The 20,228-nt window shown below is 36.0% G+C and overlaps 2 protein-coding genes across 4 annotated transcripts in view; one reads left to right on the top strand and one right to left on the bottom strand.

The window, feature by feature from the left end:
• Positions 1-20,228, bottom strand: part of NRAP (nebulin related anchoring protein) — a 64,133-nt gene that overhangs the window by 21,712 nt on the left and 22,193 nt on the right. The window contains exons 15-27 of the mRNA XM_087725839.1: positions 19,693-19,791; positions 18,145-18,249; positions 16,350-16,457; positions 15,604-15,705; positions 14,237-14,434; positions 13,444-13,548; positions 12,305-12,403; positions 9,045-9,149; positions 8,261-8,368; positions 7,721-8,032; positions 6,251-6,355; positions 4,534-4,632; positions 3,059-3,163 (exon numbers count right to left, since the gene is read on the bottom strand). Coding sequence (XP_087581965.1) covers positions 3,059-3,163; positions 4,534-4,632; positions 6,251-6,355; positions 7,721-8,032; positions 8,261-8,368; positions 9,045-9,149; positions 12,305-12,403; positions 13,444-13,548; positions 14,237-14,434; positions 15,604-15,705; positions 16,350-16,457; positions 18,145-18,249; positions 19,693-19,791 — 1,650 coding nt within the window. The remainder of the gene's footprint in view (positions 1-3,058; positions 3,164-4,533; positions 4,633-6,250; positions 6,356-7,720; positions 8,033-8,260; positions 8,369-9,044; positions 9,150-12,304; positions 12,404-13,443; positions 13,549-14,236; positions 14,435-15,603; positions 15,706-16,349; positions 16,458-18,144; positions 18,250-19,692; positions 19,792-20,228) is intronic.
• Positions 18,035-20,228, top strand: part of CASP7 (caspase 7) — a 49,635-nt gene continuing 47,441 nt past the window's right edge. For 2 of the 3 annotated variants that reach the window (XM_087725840.1, XM_087725841.1), the window contains exon 1: positions 18,035-18,200. The gene's annotated coding sequence lies outside the window, so the exon portion shown is untranslated. The remainder of the gene's footprint in view (positions 18,201-20,228) is intronic. The other variant, XM_087725842.1, reaches the window with a different exon arrangement.

Here is a 20,228-nt window from a genome sequence, read left to right on the forward strand (position 1 = left end):
CGATTTTTTGCCTCCCAACACCCCCCCCCTCATGTGTTGTGTTTTTGTCCTCCCTGGCCCCCAGGAGCACTTTGCAGGCCTCCCAAACTCTCTGCATGCCCCGTTTTTACAGAGGATTTGGGAGCCCTGCAGAGTCTTCCTGGGGGAAGGGGAGGGCAAAAACTTTTTTTTTTTAATTTACCTTTTCAAAATTGTGATGCATCTTATACTCTGGTGTGTCTTATAGTCCAAAAAACATGGTATATACTGTTTCACAGTGCTTTCCAACCCTTTCTAAGCAGTTTACAGTAGCTTCTCTTTTATCTGCAGGTATCATAAAAGGTGTCCATGATAATAGCACTAACAAGAAGAAATCAAATCAATTAAAATGCCCCAGATGTAGCAAATTCTATTGTGGAGAATAAATGGCATCCAAGCGTTATAGAAAATTACATTGGGGCCATTTTTGTTGCAAAGCAAACTGCATCTGAGGCATTTTGAACAAAAGCAATGGTGGCTACCCTCAAGATGATAGGATAAATGTGCTGAACCTATAAAAGTAACTACAATTGAATGATTCCTTGCTACTACATAATGCTACTACCCCACAAATAACTTGGTTGCAAATTTTATAACTTCTACCCTTTGATTTAAGGTAGGGTGACCAGACGTCCCGCATCTGGCGGGATAGGCACACCTTTTCATAATTTTTCCTGCGTCCCGGGCCGTTCTAAAAAAAACCGCTTTATTTTGGCGCTCGCAGCTCGCTCGCTCCCCCGCCCATCCGCTGCCACTCGCATGGGCTGGGTACTGTAGCGTGTGAGCGGGCGGATGGGCAGGGAACAAGTGAGCCACTCATTCGTTCCCCTGCCCATCCGCTGCCGCTCGCATGGGCTGGGTACTGTAGCGTGTGAGCGGGCGGATGAGCGGGGAACGAGTGAGTCGCTCATTCATTCCCCCGCCCATCCGCTGCCGCTCGCATGGGCTGGGTACTGTAGCGTGTGAGCGGGTGGATGGGCAGGGAGCGAGTGAGCCGCTCATTCGTTCCCCCGCCCATCCGCTGCCACTCGCATGGGCTGCGTAACCTAGTTAGAACTTATTTGGCTGTATCATCAGAATGGCGCAAGGACAGGTTGGTTTTTGCTCTTTCTACTTCACACATTTGCCCGCATTCCCCTTCTTTCTTTGCAGGCGTTCCAGTCATGTGTGGCAGTAAATTTAGCTTTTTAATCTTTCGCGTGCGTAAAAGGTCTGAGGGAGAGCTCATTGTCCACGGGAAAAACTTCGGGCAAATTCTGTTTACGCGGTGGTCTCGAGATGCGCAGAAGTATGGAAGGGAGGGAGAGCAGCGCTAATGGATGCTCTTTCTCCGTCGCGATCTCCTCTTTTGATCTGTGACCACGAGCTGTTCCTATTGGCCGTTTCCCTTGTGACGTCTGTATCAGGCACCGGGCTTAGTTTTCATATCTTAAGAGAGACCGGAGATCATGGGGTTGTATGCTGCAAGGAGAGGCAGAAGCCAAGAAGAGCCGGGCCTGCCTTCTCGCTACCCCCACTCCGCCCCAGTCACCGGGGATGGGGACAGCTCTCCGCTAGACTAGACTCGCTGCCAAACTGGATGGGGAAAGGGGAAAGCTGTTCCCACCAGCCAAAGTCAGAACCATGCTGTGACCAAAGTTTGGAGAAAAATGGTTTTGTGTGTGTGTGTGTGTGTCTTTGTGTGTTTGATTGAGTGAGGGATCCGGTAAGGGAACTGCGCCTATTTAGAAAAGGTAAATTATTGCAAACATGATCAGTCGAAGATAAGTATGGGGACAGGTTGGGTGGTAGAGAGAAAGTGATAAAAGAGTGGGAGAGAGGAAGGAAAAAGAGGGGAGAGAGACAGAAAGAGACAGAGAAGGAGAGAGAAAGTGATAGAAGAGTGGGAAAGAAGGAGAGAGAAAGAAAGAAAAAGAGAAAGAGGGTAAGAGAGAGAGAGAAAGAGACAAAGAGGAGAGAGAAGGGAGAAGGAGAGAGAAAGTGATAGAAGAATGGAAAAGGAGGAGAAAGAGAAGAGAGACAAAGAGAAAGAAGGTGAGAGAAAGAGACAAAGAGGAGAGAGAAGGGAGAAGGAGAGAGAAAGTGACAGAAGAATGGAAAAGAAGGAGAGAGAAAGAGAAGAGAGACAAAGAAAAAGAGGATGAGAGACAGAAAGAGACAAAGAGGAGAGAGAAGGGAGAAAGAAAGAATAAGTGAAGGAAGAATGGAAAAGAAGGAGAAAGAGAAGAGAGACAAAGAGAAAGAGGATGAGAGAGACAAAGAGAGAAGAGAGGAAGAAGAAAGAGTAGGAGAGAACATCTCATTTCAACCCTGAGGTGCAAATATTCTCTTTGATTGGTAATTTTATTTGCCCATTTACTATCCAATACTCTCATTTCTCCTTAAGTTCATGAAGAATTCTCTTCTTTTTAATGAATTTATCACAATACCTTGAGAACAACTTTTTCAGCATAGCTTTACAGCTATTTAAAATATATAGTAATTTAGGTCAGGTTTTCAGAACATTAGTCTATTTATAAGTCAATGGTTGCGACCATTTTTCACACTTAGCGATCGTTGCAGCATCCTCATGGTCACGTGATCAAAATTTTGTTTGGCAACAGATTAGTATTTATGCTGGTTTCAGTGTCCTGGGGTGACCTTTTGACAAAATATAATTTTTTTAATCAAGCCCCCCCCCCCCCCGGTCAATGGTGTCCCTCTTTACCAATCTGAAAATCTGGTCACCTTAATTTAAGGAGATTGTGGAATATTAATTGCCACAATTGAGTACCAGTCATAAGAACTCCAAACTTCATTTCAGTTCAGTCTTGGCTCTTCTGTGGCATCTTGGAATCTTCTTTTCAGAAAGCCAAACAGACCAATAATGTGGCAATGTTGCCATTATTAAAAATGAGAAGAACAGCAAAAATGCAAATACATAAGACTAATCTTGTAACCCTTACTTACTGTCTATCCTCAAGAACGAAAGTGAGAAAAATACATTTTACAAAGCTATAGTTAATCTATAGAAGGTCAAGATATATCCTAAAAATCTTACCTCACTGATATTCAAAGCATTTTGTTTAGCTTGAGAGATCTCAGGAAGTTCTGCTATTTGGGTATAATTATGTTTGACATTCTCTCCATGTTCTTTATAAAGCCTCTGCAAAATTCAGAAAATACTTTGTAGGGCACCATTACATGTTTTTGTACATAGTAAAACCAACCACCCTCCCCCAAATCAATCCTTATCAAATTAATTCAAGAACTATAGCCAATATAAGAATTCATTAAGTTAAGATTTTCTTGCGACTATCTTTATTAACTGGAGATTTAAAAATCTCAGTTTTGGTTGTGGCATCTAGAGTCTGGAGCAGCCTTCTTCTCAGCTACTGTATTTCTAGTTGTGTCACTAAAACCTTTTTGACAAACTGTGAATTCCTTCCTCGGTATACAGCCAGACTACTTTTTACTTATCATATAGTAAAGTTTATAAAGTGATGATTCACAACAGCAGCAAATGTTTTTTTTTAATTTAAATATGACCATATTAATTAGCTTCTGTCAAGACCAGCACCCCATTATCTCAATTCAGTGTGAAAGGGGAGTATCGATATGCTGCTGTCTCATGCTAGAAATTTTTTTCTAAAACACAGCACTTCCAGGACAGCGTGCTCTGGAAGACGGAATTATCTCCTGCTGTTTTCTGAGTTTTGAAATCCTTGATGGCAGATTTATTCATTTATAAGCCCTGAGTAAGATAATTATTTTAACTCTTGAATATGAATATGGAATGCTTCCCAGGCTTATTTATTTATCAGCATACCATACATGTTATCCTGAGTCAGTGGTGATAACTTAGGAAAATGCCTCTTCCCAATAATGCTAAACTGGTACCTACTGTATTTTTTCACTGTGAGGTAATAATTATTTTCCCAGGTTTTAGATCTCACTGTGCACTTATGATTTAATTTGCTTATTGTTTTATTTTACATTATATTGGGATTATTTCTAAATGGATAGCTGTATTTAAATTTGAAATACAACAACATAAATAATTTTTCATCTCATGTAATTGTGTATCCATCAAAGAATTACCTAATACTTTAGAAAGGATCTGCTGTAGATGATGTATATGGCTATATTAGATTGAAATGATTTGTATTACTAATTTATTGTAAAAAAGAGAGAGAGAATTGCTAATAGTTGTTTCAGTGAGAGAAAGAGAAATTCATATTTAAAATGTTTCCTGAGGAGAGAAAAAATAAATTTTACAAATATGATGCTGATATGGTTGTAAATTATAAACATATGTTTAATGTACCGAAGTGTATGACTCAGGACAGGGTTACAAATTTATCTGCCTTTATATAAGTGTTCTGCTAGGCCTTTTAGAAGAATGGTAGGTTTCCATTAACACAAGTTTCTCAGTTCCTGAAAATGAGGTCAATGACAGAGAAAACTAGTGCTTCAATCAGATCATTCAAAGAGCTACCACTTTTATAATCATAATGTATATACATTACAACTTACATCCACAGCCTGGTTATAACTAATTCTAGCCTGGATCATCTCAGGAGTGTCTTTAATACTGGTAAACTTCAAAGCACATGGGTGCTGACGGTATTTCTTCTGTTGAGCAAAAAAAAAAAAAAAGATAAAAGCAGTGAATTTTGTGCTGCTCTTTCATGCTATTTGAAATTTTAAAAAACCATAGGTTGCTTGAGATTAGAGTGAATGTGTAAACATAATTATTATTCCTATTTTTTCATGCTTATCAACTAAGAACTTTCAGATTAAAATTAGTTTCCATTTAAAACTAATTTTTACTAGTGTGATCATACAGCATTTCCACTTAAAATTTAAGGAAAACATTTCAAGAGGATTATGTGTAATAAAATGCCCAGAATCCTATGAAAAAAACCTTCAAGCATTCCCCTGAAGTCTGAAATACAAACTAGCATTCTATATTGGTAAGCCCTTAAAGTAAAACAGCTATTTGAATATAATGCTACAATAGTATTTTGTGCATTATTTGAAATCTGATGATTTGAGTCATGAACACAAATAATAAAAATTGAAGCCAAGTCAAAGAGGCATTTTTGAAACCTTATCTTATTACTTATGTTACAAAAAAATATATGATATTTGATCATATGTTTTTCCTTTATTTGTATACAGATCTTTCATTTCAAGGACACTGGATTGTGACATTTACATTAACATCACTTACAGTGCATCTTTATTGTGCTATTCCCACAAGTGAAAATAATTGGATCGCCAATTTAACTGTTATAAATATATATATATATATATATATATATATATATATATATATATATTTTAAAAAGGTAGACACTTGCTTCAAAAACTAAAAATATCCTCGTACATATAAAAATAGAGTTCATAACAATTACGTAAAAGACTCTTATGTTTGCTAGGGGGGAAAAACAAAGACATTCCTTCAAATTATAATTACAAGCAAAAGTGAAACATAGTTGGTAAAAAAATCACAGCTTCCAAAGCACTGCAATTTCAATGGTGAAAATATTAAGGCTGCAAAATAATTATACCAAGTGTCTGAATATTGCTTGCTTAAAACAACATTGTAAAAGCATAAATATTTTGTTTTGTTTTGTACTCTCTGGTCGAACAGTTTTAGCAACATTAAAACTCTACTAGAAAATCTGTGACTAAATGTACTTCTGCTATAAATGACCATGCCTGTCATCATACCATCTTTAGTGTGACTGCACAAAAGTACTTATGAATCCTTAAATCCTTTTAACATACTTGCAAAGAATGCATATTCAAGAATTCAGAATATTTTGTTTGTGGATGGTTTTCAGAAGCATTTATAATCTATATTTTGTTTTGTTTTGTTTTGTACTGAAAAAGTATGTGAGTGGGAGAGCTTGAGCATTAGACATATTAGTCATATTAGAGTCATAAATATACATGTTAAGCCTTGATGCACTTCATTAATAAAATGCAAGGTGGTGGGATAGCAATTGTTTGATTGCCATTATTATTCATGATATCACTTGAAACCTCCTTTGCTTTTTGAAAGACTATATGGACTCCCACTGTTTTCTGTTTGGTATCTGGCTTCCTTCTAATTATGACTACAATGCCTGGTTTTGAGAGCCTTTTTCTTTTCTCCCCCTTTCAATGGAATTATTTTAATTTTATACTGACATTTTACATGCATTATGGGGCAGGTATTGCTACGGCTGTCATGAAATCTCACCTCGCTAATGAGTTCTCCTGCCTTCTGAGCCTGCTTCACATTTAATGACCCAGTGGCGATCCATCCGGCTCCTTTCATCCAGTTCAGATCTGCTCTGTATCGGTTCTGACAAAAGGAAATGAAAATGCTCCATTGTGGCTGCTCACACATTAAAAATGCCACCTAAAGAACTCACACATCAGAACACCAACTGAGCCAAATTAGAGCCTGCTTTTGTTTTATCCACTTCTTTGCAACTGTGGGTAGAGATGTGAAAAGGAGGGGGGTGATTTAGAAAAGAGACCGTGAATGTGCTGACAGTGAACCTTTTTGCTATAAGGTTTAAAAGAAAATGCGTCAAGGAGGCACTTATTTATTTACTTCCTTTTACTGATGACTAAATGGTTTCTGACAACATTCTCGAAGTATCAGTCATGAAAATCAGGGCTGGTTCAAAAGATTTCCCCATAGAAACCTTTTGTCCTTTTCTTGAAATAAGACAAATGAGTATGATAAGCCTTGCTCCAAGGTAAGTGTGAATTGAGTTACAGCCATAGGAAAGATTTGGGGCAGTTAGTGAAGGTGTATACAGGAATGACTTATTTTAATCCCTTTTTTGTATAGCTGGCAAAGGCCAGTGCAAATAACCCATTTAATAACCCATGTTAATTCTACCCTGTTATGTGAAAGAGAGATATGTGAACTCTTCATCATCAGGCAAACACATGTGCCTCTATTACAGAGGCCCATCCTCTGGTATGTTTGATGAAATAGGTGGTATAATTTCTTACCATTCCAAGATGGAAAGAGTAAAAAATTGTAGTATAAACTTTAAATTCAAATTAGCCCGATTAAAAAAAAAATGCTTGTGTACACACTCCCCCTCAACCTTGGAAAAAAAATAACATATGCTATCCCCTTTGCATTATTGATCTGTTCATAATGCTCACCAATACTGATCCAAAAATATTACGTATACTTTCCAATCACATAGAAGTGGATGAGAAGCATATTATTGGTTTTGAAAACACTATATTACTATGAAAAATCACTCACTCTGAATAGTTTGCAATACTATCTTCATTTCCAGATCCAGTTTGCAATACTATCCTCATTTCCAGAGATTTATACAAAGTTATATTTTTAAAAACCTACAGGGTTCCATACATGAAGTTGTTTTTCATCCAGGATAAACAATGTACATTTGTTCTAACTGAGGAATTGTGCCACACCAAATTGCACTATAACTTCTACCATATTGGCATCACATATTGTATTAAATTATAATTTAGCAAGCTCCTGACCCTTTGATAGAGCCATCCTTTGATAGAGTCTGATTATACTAAGTCAGTGAACTTAGTATAATCAGACTGTGATAGTTGTTATCAGTAAATCTACCAAAGAGTAACAATCCAAAGTTATTCTTTATGATTACCCCAAATGGCTAAAAGAGTGTAAGGTTGTATAAAAATAATGAACTTCAGGACTTACATCACTCTGCAAGCCATAAGCCTGCTTGGCCCATTCGACCTTCATATCTGTGGGCAAGGCTGTATAGCGGTGCATGATTGTCTTATATCCTCTATCAGTGGCCAAATCCTGAGCTTTCTTGGCATGGACAAGATTTACCATATCCATGGACACATGATATTGATTCTTTACATCTTCAAATGCCTTTTTGTATTCCAGGTCACTCTGCAACTTGGATACATGAAGCAAGTGAGCCATTTGTGAGTCTTGGCTCACATCTTGCACTCCAATCAACTTTCCTCTAGTCTTCTCATAATTCTCCTTGTATTTTATCTGTTGAGAAAAATAATAGATTATGGCAGCAAAGATAACAAAATAGTCTACTCATTATTAACTGTGAGATCAAATCCAGGTAACCCTTCTTATAAAGGCATGTCCTGCATTCTGATTCTTGTTTATCAGATATAATTTATTGATTGACAAAATGCTTAAACAAAGATGCATGCATTTATTCTAGTTTTAATAATTCCTAAGGGAGAGTATTTTTAAATCAATACTCACATCACTTGCTAGGTCTCTCTTTGCCTTGGCTGTCAGGAATGGTATAGCATCAAGATGAAGTTCAAATCCTTTCTCTTTCTGTCTCTCCCAGCTACTCTTGTAGATTTTCTAAAAATATGTTAATACCACAATTATTTTGCTTGCTGTCATGAGCCACAGGCATCATAATAGCACCCAATACCTCCAAAAGGAGTCAAGATTTGTATTGTTTTACCAGTTATTTAAATGCATTTCAAGTTCCTATTGTTAATCCAGCTTGTTTGCTTCTCTATTGGTAAAATTAAGAAGATCCTTATGAAAGGTGTCAATATTAGCAACATAGGTGTTCAACTTCAAAAGCTCTACAGTGGCTTTTCCCAAATGGGATAATCTAAATGCTTTAAATCTCAGCTTCCATTATTCCTGACATTGGTGATGCTGAATGGGGCAATTGGGAATTGGAACCCAAAACAGTAAAGAGACTTTGTCACTCTTAATGAATACTAGACAGTAGTTGTCTGACAGGAACTAGATAATATTGTCTAACAGAGACTCAGAATCCATACTAAATTATAGTTCACAAAGTTCTTGGGAGATATTGTTGAACTCTTATTTTATATAAATGTATATTATATAGAAATGTATAGTTGTCCACATGGCTTGTGCACCTTTCTAAAGTATTTTGGTAGAAATGTTTCAGAACTTGCACAAGCATAGCAACTCTCTACTATTATTTAAAACATAAGCTATTTTTCAGGCTTTTTCCACAAACTCCACCCAAAATGGCATTCAAATCTCAACATACCTCACTAATATTTGCGGCATTTATTCTGGCCTGTATGAATAGAGGCTCATCTTTGCTGATGGTGTAGTTGTGAAGAAAATCTTCTTTTGCTGACTTGTATGCAATCTGTTCATAAAAGCAGACCAAATCATTACATCCAGAGGCATAAAGCACAACAAGAAATATCTAAGGTGTTACAAATATATCAACATGCCTTCTGCTAGGTCCAACCTTTAGCCCAGTAGCGTTGACATTAGCTGACAGGCTACAGGGGTTCAGGTAGACAGAACAGACTTTTTCATACCCTAGCATGAAATGTTGGATAATGAACAGGAGATTTTCCATACATTTTTCTATACATTTATACACCAATTCCCTATAGAGTAGGAAAGGAAGAAGGGGAGAGGGGAGGGGAGGAGAGGAAAGGAAAGGAAAGTTCAGATTGCAATCCTCTTAAAAAGCCAATGATGTAACTGTTGACTAGCATTTATAAAGAAGTCATAAATTCATGGACAGGTCATAATGATTCGTGAATATGCTTTGTTTCTCCAAAATCTAGTTTGTAAAGCATTGGGTTTGTCAATAATATCATTATGATAACAATTTGTGTAAGCAGTAGAAGCATTACAATAAGAGAATGAAACAATTTCTTATTCACAGTGTGAAAAATTGGTTTGCAGCTGATGCTAGCTTCTGCATATTATATTGCATCAGAATGGGCTGCTTTCCCCTAATATGCTAATGCAAAGTAGTATGATATCTATTTTCCAAATAATGGAAAGATTTCAGAATAATAAAAAAAAGTATCCCAGAGCACTTCAGTTTCTTCATTTTCTATTACTTCGCCTATTTTGCCTGCAAGCAAGAACTGGTAAGACTACAAAATAGACAAAGTAATAGGTTTAGGTTTAGGTTTAGGTTTTATTGACATTTGTAGGCCGCCCTTTTCCCTGAGGGGACTCAGGGCGGCTCACAGAAAACCAAGGGAGGGGGAATACAACATTAAGACGACAACATATAATAAAATCAACACCATGCATTCAATATTCGGGCGGGGTAACGGTCCTTATCCCCAGGCCTGACGGGCGAGCCAGTTCTTCAAGGCTGTGCGGAAGGCTTGGACGGTGGAGAGGGTACGAATCTCCACGGGGAGCTCGTTCCATAGAAAATGAAGAAACTAAGTCTTTGGCACTTTAGAATTCAACAGACAAGCACCTGCCATCACTGATTTAACAATTGTTCTTAAGAAAAAGAAAATAAGCCTAGATAGTGGACACTGCAGTCCCTGGAGACAGCAGAATAAAAGAAAAAAAAACTGGGGGAAAATCATGAAATACAAAGACCTATAAATAGAAGTATAGGGGTAAATAAAACAAAGATAGCAGCAAAGATATTACCAATAATAACAAATGCCTTGGGTGCACCTAGAGCACCACTTGAACACTATCAGCATTGACAAAATCAACATTAGTCAATTGCAGAAGGCAACTTTACTTCTAACAGATTACATCTTGTGATGATACCGTTAACTCCATTAAACATCATCTGCCGTCCCAGGAGCTGGGGAAGGTCTCAGTAGGCGGATAAAAATGCCAAATCCAGTCTAAACCTCTTGCTAACTATGCAATCAATAGTAGTTTATAAAACTTGCAGTCTAACTCTCAACAATTCTGTTTAGCAATCGTGGATGGCAGACACATAACCTTAGCAACAAACAGTAGAGTCTTGCTGAGGAAAGATATGCAGAAGTTGTTTTTCCTCAGTAGTTTACCACATGGCCTTAATCACCACAATATCCAAAACAATGGTAAACCAGCACCTTGCTTGCTTGCTTGCTTGCTTGCTTGCTTGCTTGCTTGCTTGCTTATTTATTTATTTATTTATTTATTTATTTATTTATTTATTTATTTATTTATTTATTTATTTATTTATTTATTTATAAAATTTATCAACTACCCATCTTACTGCAGGGTAACTCTGGTCAGTTTACAATCATAAAAGATAAATATACATATACTAAAAACATCAATCTTAAAACAAGCTAAACATTAATTAGTAGCAATTGTCAGGTTCCAAGTAATACACCCATCACAAATCGAACTCTGAGGCATTGCATTTCCTCAAAGAATAAATTTATTTAGATACATCATCTTGGCACCACTGGTGGAAAGCCACTACTGAAAGTTTCTGCACTTTCCACCCCAATATAAGTAATAGTTTTTCATTGTTCCAAAACAAATTGTCACATTGGCCAAACAAGATAAGAGCTGGTTGCCTGGAGAATTCTCTCCTCCTTCTCCAATAAGCCAGCCAGTAGAATGCACTTGACTCATTGGCTAGCTATATTGTTTTGTCTGAAGGCTTCCTCGGACCTCCCCCCTTCAGTTCAAACTGTGTAAAAGTGAATTCATTTAAGAATCCCCAAAGATTCAAATAATCCCATACCTCAATCAAATTCAGGCTTGACAGCAATAGCACTTAGACTTATATACTGCTTCACAGTGCTTTACAGCAGTGTTTTTCAACCACTGTGCCGTGGCACACTAGTGTGCCATGACATAGTGTAAGGTGTGCCGTGGGGAAAACACTTTATATATAGTCAATATAGGCACAGAGTTAATTTTTTTTAACATTTTTTAATGGTGGTGTGCCTCGTGATTTTTTTCATGAAAAAAGTGTGCCTTTGCACAAAAAAGGTTGAAAAACACTGCTTTACAGCCCTCTTTAAGAGGTTTACAGAGTCAGCATGTTGCCCCCAACAATCTGGGTCCTCTTTTTACCGACCTTGAAAGGATGGAAGGTTGAGTCAACCTTGAGCCTAGTGACATTTGAACTGCCAAATTGCAGGCAGGCGGTAATTAGTAGAAGTAGCCTGCAGTACTGCATTCCAACCACTGCGCTATTGTGGCTCTTATAGTAGTATAGATGAACTACATATGAATCAATGTAAGTAATAAAAAATGTTCAGTGCTGAATCTTTCTATCTTTCAGTGCTGGTATTTCTAAATACTTAGCTTTCTGGGAAAGTTCGGTTCGGAAAGATAAAAGAAAGAAAAGAGGAGCAGCAATAGCAAGGTGGAATGGACTCAGTTTACAATGGCAATGTCAGAGAACCAGAAGGATCAGGTTAGAGAATAGAGAAAAACTATTGATGTCAATAAGAGTTAATACTGCCTTGGTGACACAATAAATCAACCAATCATCAATCAATTTGTCTTCATTGATTTTTTGTTTTTAACAATAACAAATCAATAGAGAAAGAAAATGAAAGGCAGACTCACATCACTCTGCAATTCCTGGCTTTTCTTCGCATGTTGGATCTGGGAACTGTCTGCAACACTTGTGAACTTTAGAGCATCAGCCCTCTGTCGATACTTTTTCTAATTAAAAAACATTTTAAGATGACTCAGACATTTCACCATTTTTGTTCAACTTTAAAACTGAACAGATATGCCTTCATTCATTTCCAGTCTAGGTCCCAATAGCACTGCAAGGATTCTTTTTAAAAACATTGCTATCACCTGGAAATTAAAGCTAGCTCCGTTGATGAAATGTAAGTTGAACAGTATTCATGCACTTTTCCAGTTTTATGTTTGGTAGTTTTAAATAATGGAGTTTCATTAATTTAAAGATTAAGGAGCCTTATCTAAGGCCCAGCTTTGACTATTTGTCTTTTAGACAGTTCAATAGAGCACTTCCTGTCCATTCTTTCTACAGCCGTGTCTAGAGAAAAGTAAGCCAGCAAATAGCTGCATTCATTCTGGGTGAAACAGAGTGACAGATCAAGATATTAGTTCCTTTATTAAACAGTGTCTTGATGCAAATTAGGAAACATGCCTTTTTCATTGCAACACCTGTCCCTTTTCATTGCAACATCTTTCATTGCAACACCTGTCCTCTTGAATGCTCTCATCGCCCATCATCTACAACCCTTAGAAGCCTTAAAAAGGCATTTAAAAAATAATCCTTTCCTAACTGTTCGGAGCATAATAATAGGTAATCTCACCAGGAGAGGTATAATATGGTACAATGGTAAAATTGTACCATATTATACCTCTCCTGGTGAGATTCCAAATCACCTATTATTTATAACAATAGCAATCACATTTAGACTTATATACTGCTTCATATCTATCAGTCCATCATGATGTTCCTTGTCAATAAGAAAAGGATGGAGCATATACTACCAAGAACAGTGGGTTCAATATTTTAACCAAACGCTAAATTCTGCAAACCTCTCCATTTGCAGAAAAATTGTTGCTATTAATTTAATATAGCTCAGCTGATGGTTTGACAGTCAGTCAATTACATGTTCAAAAAGCCATAACACGGTGAGTCTTGCCATCAGCATACTTATAAGTGCTTTTACTTTCTATAAAGCTTCAACAGTATAACATTTGAGTAAAATCAGTAAACTGACTTCACTGATGAGTTCTCCTGCTTTTTTTGCTTGTTCAATATTGATACTTTGGTCTGCTATCCAGCCAACTCCTTTCATCCACTGAAGGTCGGTTTTGTATTGAAGCTAAAGGAAAAGAAAATTCACAAGTTTTAAGTAGACTGGTATTACTAAACTATATTAAATTGCCCACCTATGTGTAACCAGAGTAATTAGGAGACTTCTAGTCCTCCCTTAGTCACTTTCTCAGCTCAGACAAGGTAGCTGTCATAGGCAAATTAGAAGACAAGACCATTATGTATACCCTCCTGGGATGTACAAAATAAAACCAGGATATAAATCTAATAATAAATGCAAATAAAGATGTATGTTATAACAACAATATAAATTTATAAAGTTTTATATACAACTTTATAAATGTATAAAATTGTATAAAACTCTTGATACTACTGTTGGTACTACTACAGTTCAGCTCTACAAAATATCCTTCTATGAGAATAAACTAATTTAATACAGTTTAAGTCAAATTAAATACATGTTTGTGTTTACAGTGCATATGTAATTCCATGTGGATTAGTCTGCAGTCTTAAGGTGTAGTCTGTAAATGACAAGAGCCAAGCTGTACCATCTGAACTATAAAACTCTGAATGACCAACAAATGGCAGACAAAAAAATAGATTTTTCCATCTACTGATAATCTGGATTTTTTTAGCCCAGATTTAATAGACCAAACAACAACCAATAGATACTAATAACATTATTATTCTTATAAGCATTTTCTTTTTAAAAAATAATGAAATGCCTTTTATCCTACCTCACTTTGTAGCCCAGAGGCCTTTTTGGCCCACTGTGTCTTTAGATCTTCTGGAACTGCTGTATATTCATGTATTTTCTTCCTATAGTCAACATCACTAGCCAGAGCTTGGGCTTTCTTTGCATGTTTCAGATTTATCATATCCAATGGTAAATGGAAATGTGCTTTATTCTTCTCAAAATCTTTTTTATAAGCAATCTGCAGTAATATCAACATATTGCATTACCAAAAATTAAAACAGATTGATGAAACACCAATCTTGAATTAGCAGTTACCTTTATCACATAACAAACAATAACTAGATTTTAAAAAGAACTTTCAGTTCCTTCAAATCTCTGCACAATCCTACTTTATAGACTGCTATAAAGATACTGCTTATCTGACTAAGAGTCGAAAGTCTAAATTTCAGCTTTCTTTGCTAGCATTGTGAAATTTTCTTTACATTTCACAATGTTATCAAAGAAAGTTGGAACAGAAATTTAGTAAAATGTAGTAAAATTTAGTAAAATAGTAAAATGTAAAATTTTTACCAACACAACTGAATTGTTTTCAAATCATTATGCTGGTTACTGCATTTGGAATAATTCATGCTTTATTCTTTGGCTGCAGAAATTAGGCAAATGTTGGTTTTCATTTGCAAGAACTTTAACCTGCATATCAAATGTGGCTCAAAGTACCACAAGCATCCCATATCTTTTGTTGGGGCTGTGCTATGATCCCATTTCTTCTAGGGGTCAAGCAAAGACCAAAGAATCAGTACCTGAAGAAGAAGAATATCTGAAAGTGTTCTGCCATATTTCACCCAAACAAACATACAATCTCATGCAGATTTAGATTGACATAAATTCAATGATTTCAATGCATATTATACAAAAAAATAGCCTTAATAACTTATTTTGAACCAAAGTTTCAATGCAAGTTTCTTTGAACTAAAATCTGAAATTCTGGCAAATAAGTTATATTATCAGTTATAATATAAGGAGATCTTCCCAAACCACAATTATTGCACATCTGCATTTATAATAATCATGAAGAGTTTGAACTATCCATTTTGCCAACCCTGCTTAGAGTTAAACATGATTGACATATCTAATGATTGAACAGATGAGTCAGTGAAAGGAAATTACAAGGGAATAGGAAATAAATTATGTGAGCCTGATTCCTAATGTAATAAACATGATTTTAATCATTATTACTATTTGGTTTCCAATCGCTACAGGGTTTAAGCTTTTAACCCTAACCACTATTGTTTTGCTTAATAAAGAAGTCTAATAAGAAGAAATAGTAATATTTTTTTACTGTAACCAGTGGGTTCTGTAATTCCTAAAGAAAAAATAAAAGTGGATATGAAAGGACATTTACCGTACCTCACTATTTATTCTGGCTACTTGCATAGAGTGCAGAAGTCTTGAATCTTTTGTTGACAAAGCTTTTCCTTTCATTTTCTCATACTCTTCTTTGTATTTAATCTTTATAGAGAAAATAAGTAATAATTATAGAATATGAACTTCCTAGCATTTCAAAGCCTGAATAATATACATAATTATCTAATACTGCGAATTTTTTCCTTAAAAACACAATGAGCTCTTTACTTACCTGAATCCTTACCTGAAAAGAGGATAGGCAACTATTTTTAAAAAATCTCTTCTGGTTTTTAACTCAGAAGTTTACATTTTTCTTTCTAAGGTACTTTCTAACTGGTGGTACATAGGCAACAATTTTATAACAACAGTTAAAAAAACCAAAATATATACCTGGGGGTAAAAGGGGCTTAGAATATTGATAGTTAAATACAGCCTTTTTTTAACTAAATCTAAGTAATTAATTAAATGTTGCCTGAAATACTTTGAAATTAATTAAAAATTAGTTTTGGTCCATTAAGATTTTGTCTATATTTTTCTGCATGCATGTTTAATTTCAAGCTCTGAAAATTAATTTTCAAAGTTTCATTCAGAAAGTGTCTAGAATGCAAAGATTATTCTATCCTAGTTTATGGTATATTATTTTCAGAAATAAATCATATCCCTGAATTTATAAAACAACTTGTTTTCATTTATATAAAATATGCTGATTTTTACTATGACTAAATCCTTCAAAAACATATAGAACCTACTTCACTGGCAAGATCTCCTGAAGCTTTGGCCGCAAGCAAAGACTTGGAATCTAACTTCATTTCAAAGTTGCGGCCCCTGCTTTTCTGCCAGTCTTCTTTGTATTTAACCTAGGAAGAAAATATAGTTTATTTATTTATTTATTTACTTTATTTGTATGCCGCCCTTTTCCCTGAGGGGACTCAGGGCGGCTCACAATTCAGGGGGAGGGAAGGACAAAACAAGTTACATACATGAAGACAATACATCATTAAAAAGTGCAACAGTCATACTATTCAGGTGGGGTTGGAGTCTTTAGCCCCAGGCCTGTCGGGACAGCCAGGTTTTAAGGGCTACACGGAAGGTCTGGAGGGTGGTGAGGGTACGAATCTCCATGGGGAGTTCGTTCCAGAGGGTCGGAGCAGCCACCGAGAAGGCTCTCCTCCGGGTAGTTGCCAGTCGACATTGACCGGCTGATGGAATTCGGAGGAGGCCTAATCTATGGGATCTTATTGGCCTAGTGGAGGTAATTGGCAGTAGGCGGTCTCTCAATAATATACAATTAATATTGTATATTAATAAAAATAAGCCATGCATATAAAAACATAGCAAACCAGGTAGCAGTTGACTTATGACCATTTGTAAAATGATAGTTAACAATGGCCTCCCCATCCTCAAAATTACAACCATTACACCACCTCTGCAGTCATGAAATCACAATTTTGGTGCTTGCAACTGGCTCATACTTGCAACGGTTGTGGCATCTTGCCATCATGTGATCATAATTTGCAACATTTTCAACTGGCTTCCAACAAGCAAAATCAATTGGGGAAACAAGATTCATTTAATGACCAAAGTTCTTTCCTTAACAAGTACTTTAAAATGATTATAAAATCAGGTCCCATCATATGATAGCTCACTTAACAACTGCATTGCTTAGCAACTGAAATTCTGATGCCCATTTTGTTCTTAAGTGGATGACTGCTTGTATGCACAGCAGCATATAAACCCTATTTCAGGCTATATTTACATCCATATCTGTGTATTATTCAGAATCACTTGGAAGAAGATGAGCTAGGTTCTTCTCAGAAATGCTCATTCAGACAGGATTCATTTAAGTAAGTGAAACCCAAGGGCAAGAAGGGTGTCTGAAAGGAAAATTATTTCATATTTTAGGTTGAGGACTAAATTCACAATCCTTCTCTCTTCCTTACAATTCATGGAACCATGACAAAGACAACTCCGTTTTTCTTTCTCCCACTGGTCATGATCATGATAGCTAAGAGTGAGAAATCATGAGGATTTTTCCTTCCTGAAACTCCTAGCCAGCAGTTGTTAGCTGGATTGTTGAATGGAGTGGGAGAAACTTAATCACCCTTTCTCTCATGTGTTAAACCCCGCCAATATTTCTTGCAGATAATCTGAACATTGTTTCTTCCTTCCACCACCAGCACAAAACAGAACTTTGCTTCCCAGCTTCCTGCTCATAAATGCTCAATCTTTAGTACTTTATTATCTAAACTAATCTCTCCCTGTGCTTACTCAGAAGCAATTCTTACAGGGGTCAATTGGCAAACTCTACAGATAAATGACTATTGCAGGTGTGGGCAATCTTGAATATCTACAAGGCTCCATGCCATGCCTGATTGGCTGAAGCAAAATAGTTTAAAGCTAAAAACAAACCCCTTTTCTCTTTCTCTAATGCCTTTCCTTTTCTCTCTTTCATGCAGCAGATTGTAGGAAAGCTGCTGAATGTTTTAAGTTCTGTTTTGCATTCCCGTAAACCAATATCTATACTGGAATAAGGAAAAGTCTTACCTCACTGTATAATTCTGCATTGGCTTTTGCCTTCATTAGCTCTGGTACATCTTGAGGTAAAGTATAATTTGATTTGTTTTTCTGATAGTTGGCTCGATAATTCAGCTGGCAAAAGTTAAAGACATGTTTTTAAAGATTTGTAATTAATCAAGATCATAATGTTACTGTGAAGCTATGCTAGGTCTCAAAAAAGGGTGTCAAATCTTCATGTTACCATATAATATAGTAACATTATTGAAAAATAAAATATAAATGACAATGGCTAGTGTTTTCTTAGCATATTAATAAGAAAAGAATAAATAGAAGGTATTCTGAAAGAATATATTCTCACATGTCTTGAAAAGAAAGTCTGAATGATTAAAAACTATACTGTATAATATTGGGAAATTTTGTTAGTAAATATTCATTTAATTTTGATTGAAATTCTGCCATTTTTAAGTTGTTCCACTTTTATTAACATATTATATTTTACATAAATTAATCATTGAGGTCATAACTAAAATGGTCATCTTCTATCTGTACCAATTCCTCTGACCGTTAAGATATGATTCCCTTCCATTTTTATCATCCTAGAAAAATCTCCAGAAGGGAGTGAATAATTATTTCAGTCTAGCCTGTTTTGCTTCATGAAAGCACTTAATTACTCAGTATGAAGACATTCAAGTTTAGTTTCTATTTGTACAGATATGTTACAGATATCATCTCATATAAAATAACATCTCAACTTTAATATTCTAATCCCATCAAAAATTGTGTAATGTATAAAAACTGAATCCTTTGCGAACAAAAGATAATTACAAAAATAAATATCTGGTAGACATGATTAATTAACATCTAACTATTGCATGTTTCTCTGAAGTATTTGTGTCACTGCACAGTCTATGGTTTTTCAGTTATGATATAGCAATAGCACTTAGACTTACCAGTATATACCATTCCATAGCACTTTACATCACTCTCTAAGTAGCTTTAAAATGACAGCATATTGTCCCCAACAATCTGGGTCCTCATTTTACTGATCTCAGAAGGATGGAAGGCTGAATCAACCTTGAGCCAGTCAGGATCAACTCCTGGTTTGACCAGAGTTAGCCTGCAATACTATATTCTAATCACCATGCCACCTGGGCTCCTTTATTATAGCATTCTGGGTTTATTTTGATTATGTGTGTTGAACAAACCACAGAGACGTGTTTCACCTCATCAAATCAAAATATACTTTGAGCCCTATATTCTGAGGGACTAGTTGTCTTCTGTATACTGTTCTTCCTCGTCGTATCAGCTGCTATTGTCTTTTTTAGCCCAACTCACACAATGGTCCAGAAGGAGACACTGAATCTGCTAAGCCTTCTTATTCTTGTTAGAAACAAGATAAAAAGCCATTCAATGGCCAAAGGGGGCTGGCAAAAGTATCCATCTATCAAAAGCGCCCATCTATTGTGTTGCCCTTGATAAATTTTGTATTATTCCTTTCCAGGAATAAATATCGGTTTGCTTGTGCAAAGTTGCTGTGTTTTGGGATAATTATTTGACAATCATAATAGAACTTACATCACTAAGTTGCTGGGCATTGATTTTTGCTTGAAGGATCTGAGGTGTGCACGTAACAGAGCTATATTTCAATTTGTCTATATTTTGCCTGTAGTTTACCTAAAATTAAAACATTCAGGTTATACAAACTTTCAAAATTGCAAATGTTGATCTCATCCAAACACCTTCAGATCACAGTGCAGGGTACAATTAATATTTTTATCATATCTTAATCATTATCAACTCCAATTGATTAATACTTGTTTAATAAACTGAAAATTGTATAGCATTTAAAAATAGTTCATTTAAAACATTTAAAACTCTTAACATGATATAGGTAATCTGCAAACAGTGCATTATTTTTAATTTGATAAACCATTCTTGCTTCATCAGATCAACTATAAATCCAGTGAATTTCAGATATATTTATGGGGGCGGAGGGAAATAAGAATATGGCTCTAAGTGTTGGAAGTCAACAGAATAACTTGATGAAAAGGGCAGCCTTCCGCTTGTGCCTGTAATAGGAGTCAGTGCTATGAAGGGAAAAGATATATGGC

This window comes from Thamnophis sirtalis, unplaced genomic scaffold, assembly GCF_051295495.1.
Source record: "Thamnophis sirtalis isolate CommonGarterSnake01/CBP01778 unplaced genomic scaffold, rThaSir2_p1.2 scaffold_11, whole genome shotgun sequence".
Classification (NCBI taxonomy): Eukaryota; Metazoa; Chordata; class Lepidosauria; order Squamata; family Natricidae; genus Thamnophis; species Thamnophis sirtalis.